Below are 3,693 nucleotides of genomic sequence, written 5' to 3' on the forward strand. Positions count from 1 at the left end.
GGTGCTGTATGGGAAGGCAGCAGGCAACTGCCCAGCTCCAGATCCTTCTCCCGGCATCTGGTCTCTGCAGGGAAGCCAAGCGGGGCTTCCTGCGGGGCAGTGGCAGAGTCAAATCGGGGAGCAAGGCAGAGCCGGCCGCGAGCTCCGGCTGGGGCTTTGCTCTGAGCCCTTTTGAAGGGGGGTGGTGTGGCTGTCCCCACTAATCCCTGCTCTGCCCACAGACCTCTGTGCCTGTGGATGTGATGCCTGGTGAGTTTGACCCCACCAACTACACGCTGCCCCAGCAGCCACTGCATCACTGCATGCTGCCCCTCGCCAGTGCCTACTCCACGCTCCGCCTGGTCACCAACCCCTACCAGGCCGACGTGGACGGCGTCAGGTAAAAAAACCTCATGTGCCACCAGCTCTGCGACAGCTGTTGGCATGGGGGTGTGGGGCAAGTCATGGCAAGTACAGCCATCCAAATCTCTCCTCCTTTCCCCCCAAATGTTGCAGGTTTTTGGGGACGTCAGGGCAAAATGTCAGTGACATCTTTAAATACAGCAGCATGGACGACTACCTGGAGATCCTGGAGTGGACGCTGCTGGCGGGACACATCAGCCCCACAGCCCCGGACACACTGGGTGAGGCGAGGGCTAGGTGGCCACTGAGGGCTGGGGACCATTTGCCCTCTGAAGGGATGTAGGTGTAGGTTCCCCTCCTAATTTCATTCCCTCCCAGGCTGCTACCCCTTTTACAAATCAGACCCATTCGTCCTCACCGACTGCCCTCACGTCTACTTCTGCGGCAACGCTCCCCGCTTCCAGTCCAAGCTGATCCAAGGTGAGCCCCCAGCCTGCAGCACCCACCGATACTTGCTTGGGGCTGGGATCCCACACCAGGGTGCTGGCTGGGGGCTCAACCCGCCTGACTCCCAGCTGTCTTTGCAGGGCAGGATGGGCAGCAGGTCCTGCTGGTGACGGTGCCGGCCTTCAGCGCCACACAGACCGCCTGCCTCATCAACCTGCGGGACCTCAGCTGCCAGCCCATCAGCTTCTCTGGCTTCGGGGCCGAGGACGATGACGGGGACATGGAGGTCGGGCACTGACTGAGCAGGCAGGGTGCAGAGTTGATAAACCCCCCTGGCCCCTCGGAGCGTTTTGGCACCCACCCACCACCTTTGTGTAATTCCTGGTCATCCTCGTGGGAGGGCTGGCATGGAGCTGCCAGGGGGCAGGGGAAAGAAGAGATGCTTGTACCAATATAACTCGATTTATTTGTGTAACAAAAAACTGTGCAGAGGGGACAGGGGCTGCGCCTGCCTCCGTGTGGGCCCTGCCCTGGAGAGCGGGACCACTCCTGCTCACCCCGCTGTGCCAGGAGATGGGGACAGGGTGAGGCCTGGGTCCTGCTTCACCCCCTCCCTTGCCAGGCAAGAACTGGCACTGCCCATCCCTGAGGGATGGGGCAGAACATCCTTTCCTGCCTGGCTCTGGAGCCTGGCAAGGGGGATGCTCCGCGGGCGCCCAGCCTTCGGGGCGAGCATCGGTGTGGCGTGCCCTGCAGTCCTAGGAAGCAGCATGGGTGAGGAGCTGGAGCCCACCCGGAACGGGCTGCCCGGGGCTCAAAGAAAGATTTTTAGAAGTGGATGCCGGAGCCTGCGGCAGGTGAAACCAAACCGGCTGCGAGCGTCCGGCCTTGGCTTGAGGTGGAAGTGAGGGGACGGGCATCTCCTAGTCACCAAAGTTCACGGTGTAGGTCTCGGCCGTGGTGAAGGGCTGCGCTGTCCCCGTGCCCAGCTCCCAGGCCTCCGTCTCCGTCACCAGCTCGGTGACCACCTCCGTCTCGGTTTCGGTTTCCATCTCCCAGGTGCCGGCTGTGGGTGGCTCTTGGCTCCAGGGCGCGTAGGCAGTGCTGCTGAAGGGCGAGGGCAGGGCCGTGGTGGGCGGCAGGGCCGTGGGGCCGCTGGCGGCCGTGGTGGCATTGAGACGCCGCAGCCTTATCTGCTGCCGGAGGCGCAGGCGATGCCGGAGGCGCATCCGCAGGCGCATGCGTTCGCGGGGCGTCATGGGGCGGCCGGGCACGATGCGGCGGATGGGCCGGTTCCCGTTCATGGCCATGATCTCCCGGATGCGTTTCCAGTTGGAACGCGACAGGACAAAGTTGCACTGGGTGGCCCCGATGTCGTAGAAGACGTTGCAGGTTTTGACGCTGGGGTTGTAGCCCTCGGCCCGAGCCGAGACGCGGTACTCCCCCGGGTTCAGGATGCGCCAGTAGTCCCCGCCGCTGGCTGCGGGCAGCGAGGGGTGTGAGGGAAGCGGCGGGGTGCTGCCATAACCCTGCCCAGCACCCTCCCCTGCACCCTACCTGTCTTGATGTTGTGGTTGATGCCCCCCACAACGATGGTAGCATTGGCAATGGGTTCTCCCTGCTGGTCTGTCACTAAGCCCTTGATGCCCCGATGGACCTACACCAGCAAAGGGCAGAGGGAGCTGCGTGGGGCGGGCGGGGGCAGCTGCCTGCTCCCTGCCTGGCGCGTCCCAGCACCAACCTGCTCCATGAAGGTGAGCAGTGACTCCTTGTTGTTCTCCCACTCCTGCTGCAGCTCGCTCTCATGGGGGAACTTGTCACAGCCCAGGTAGATGGAGAGCTCCAGGCAGTTGGTGTGCAGGTAGCTGAAGTCGTTCATGCCTGCAAGACAAACAACCGAGCACCCACCCAGCCGCTCGCTCGCGCTGTCCCGCTGAGGGAGCGTGGGGCAGGGAAGCCGACACCGATACGGTGTGGCACCCACTTACTGCCAGCCCGCGGGTGCCACTTGGCCCCCTGCACAATGCCCATGGCGTTGGTCATGTCCTGTGTGTGGCAGCCCCCACGGAAGGTCTCGGTCATGGTGAGGTGGGCCGAGGCGTAGGAGATGGCGAGCCAGCGGAAAATGGCGTGGTCGGGCGTCTCGTGCAGCTCGGGGTTGTCATCCTCGTAGTCGTCTGGCAGGCGAGGGGCGGTTGCTGGCGTCTCGCTGACGGGCCGGGCCGTGTCGAAGGGGTAAGACACCAGTTTCTCCCCGCCCTGCAGGTTGGCTCCCAGCACAAAGGGGTTCTTGTCCATCCACGCCATGACGGCCTGCGTCTCCACCGCCACCTGCCAAGGCGGGCACAGCAGCGTGAGGCACCACCTCCCCCTCGCCTCCCCACTGCTGTGCCCCGGGCCGTGGCTCACCGCGGCATCCTCAGCCAGATAGTGCTCCGGGATGGGGATGTGGTGGTTGGGGAACTTGTGGGGCACCAGTTTCCTCTCCTCAGCCGCCCACAGTGCTGAAGCCAAGTCAGGGAAGTTCTCAAAGAGGTCGTAGCCCTCCTCCGTCCAGTGGCCCAGCGCCCAGTTACCCAGCTCGGAGCCCTGCGGGCAGACCCGGGGCAGTGGTGATCCCGGGCGCTGCATCCCCCTGGCCCTGCCCTAGCGTGCCCTGCCCTAGCGTCCCCTGCCCCGCTGTCCCCTTACCGCCTCGCGGGCCAGCTCGTAGCCGTCGGGGTTGAGGGAGGGCACAAGGTGGATGCGGGTTTCGGTCACCAGGCTCCGCACCCGGGGGTTGCCGTCCTGGTACTCCTTGCACAGGAACTGCATCAGCAGGAGCAGCAGCTCCCGGCCCAGCACCTCGTTCCCGTGCAGCCCCGCTGTGTACCTGAACTCGGGCTCGCCTGTGGGCAGGGTATG

At 64.5% G+C, this 3,693-nt stretch overlaps 2 protein-coding genes across 2 annotated transcripts; one reads left to right on the forward strand and one right to left on the reverse strand.

Annotated features, from left to right (window-relative positions):
- Positions 1 to 221: 221 nt before the first annotated feature.
- On the forward strand, positions 222 to 1,271 carry POLD2 (DNA polymerase delta 2, accessory subunit; the record flags this gene model as incomplete). Its single annotated transcript, XM_026867379.1, has 4 exons — positions 222 to 379; positions 496 to 623; positions 721 to 822; positions 930 to 1,271. Coding segments are annotated over 4 exons (546 nt in total), but the record flags the coding sequence as incomplete, so codon positions are not given.
- Positions 1,272 to 1,387: 116 nt separating this feature from the next.
- Positions 1,388 to 3,675, reverse strand: LOC113490796 (adipocyte enhancer-binding protein 1-like). The gene is made up of 6 exons (XM_026867380.1): positions 3,481 to 3,675; positions 3,199 to 3,378; positions 2,778 to 3,120; positions 2,531 to 2,670; positions 2,347 to 2,446; positions 1,388 to 2,269 (listed from the first exon to the last, which is right to left on the reverse strand). Exons 1-6 carry the CDS (start codon positions 3,601 to 3,603, stop codon positions 1,713 to 1,715), a joined length of 1,443 nt encoding a protein of 480 aa, XP_026723181.1. The 5' UTR covers positions 3,604 to 3,675; the 3' UTR covers positions 1,388 to 1,712.
- Positions 3,676 to 3,693: the final 18 nt, after the last annotated feature.

The sequence above is a fragment of the Athene cunicularia genome, unplaced genomic scaffold (genome assembly GCF_003259725.1).
Source record: "Athene cunicularia isolate RWA unplaced genomic scaffold, athCun1 SCF_313, whole genome shotgun sequence".
Taxonomy (NCBI): domain Eukaryota; kingdom Metazoa; phylum Chordata; class Aves; order Strigiformes; family Strigidae; genus Athene; species Athene cunicularia.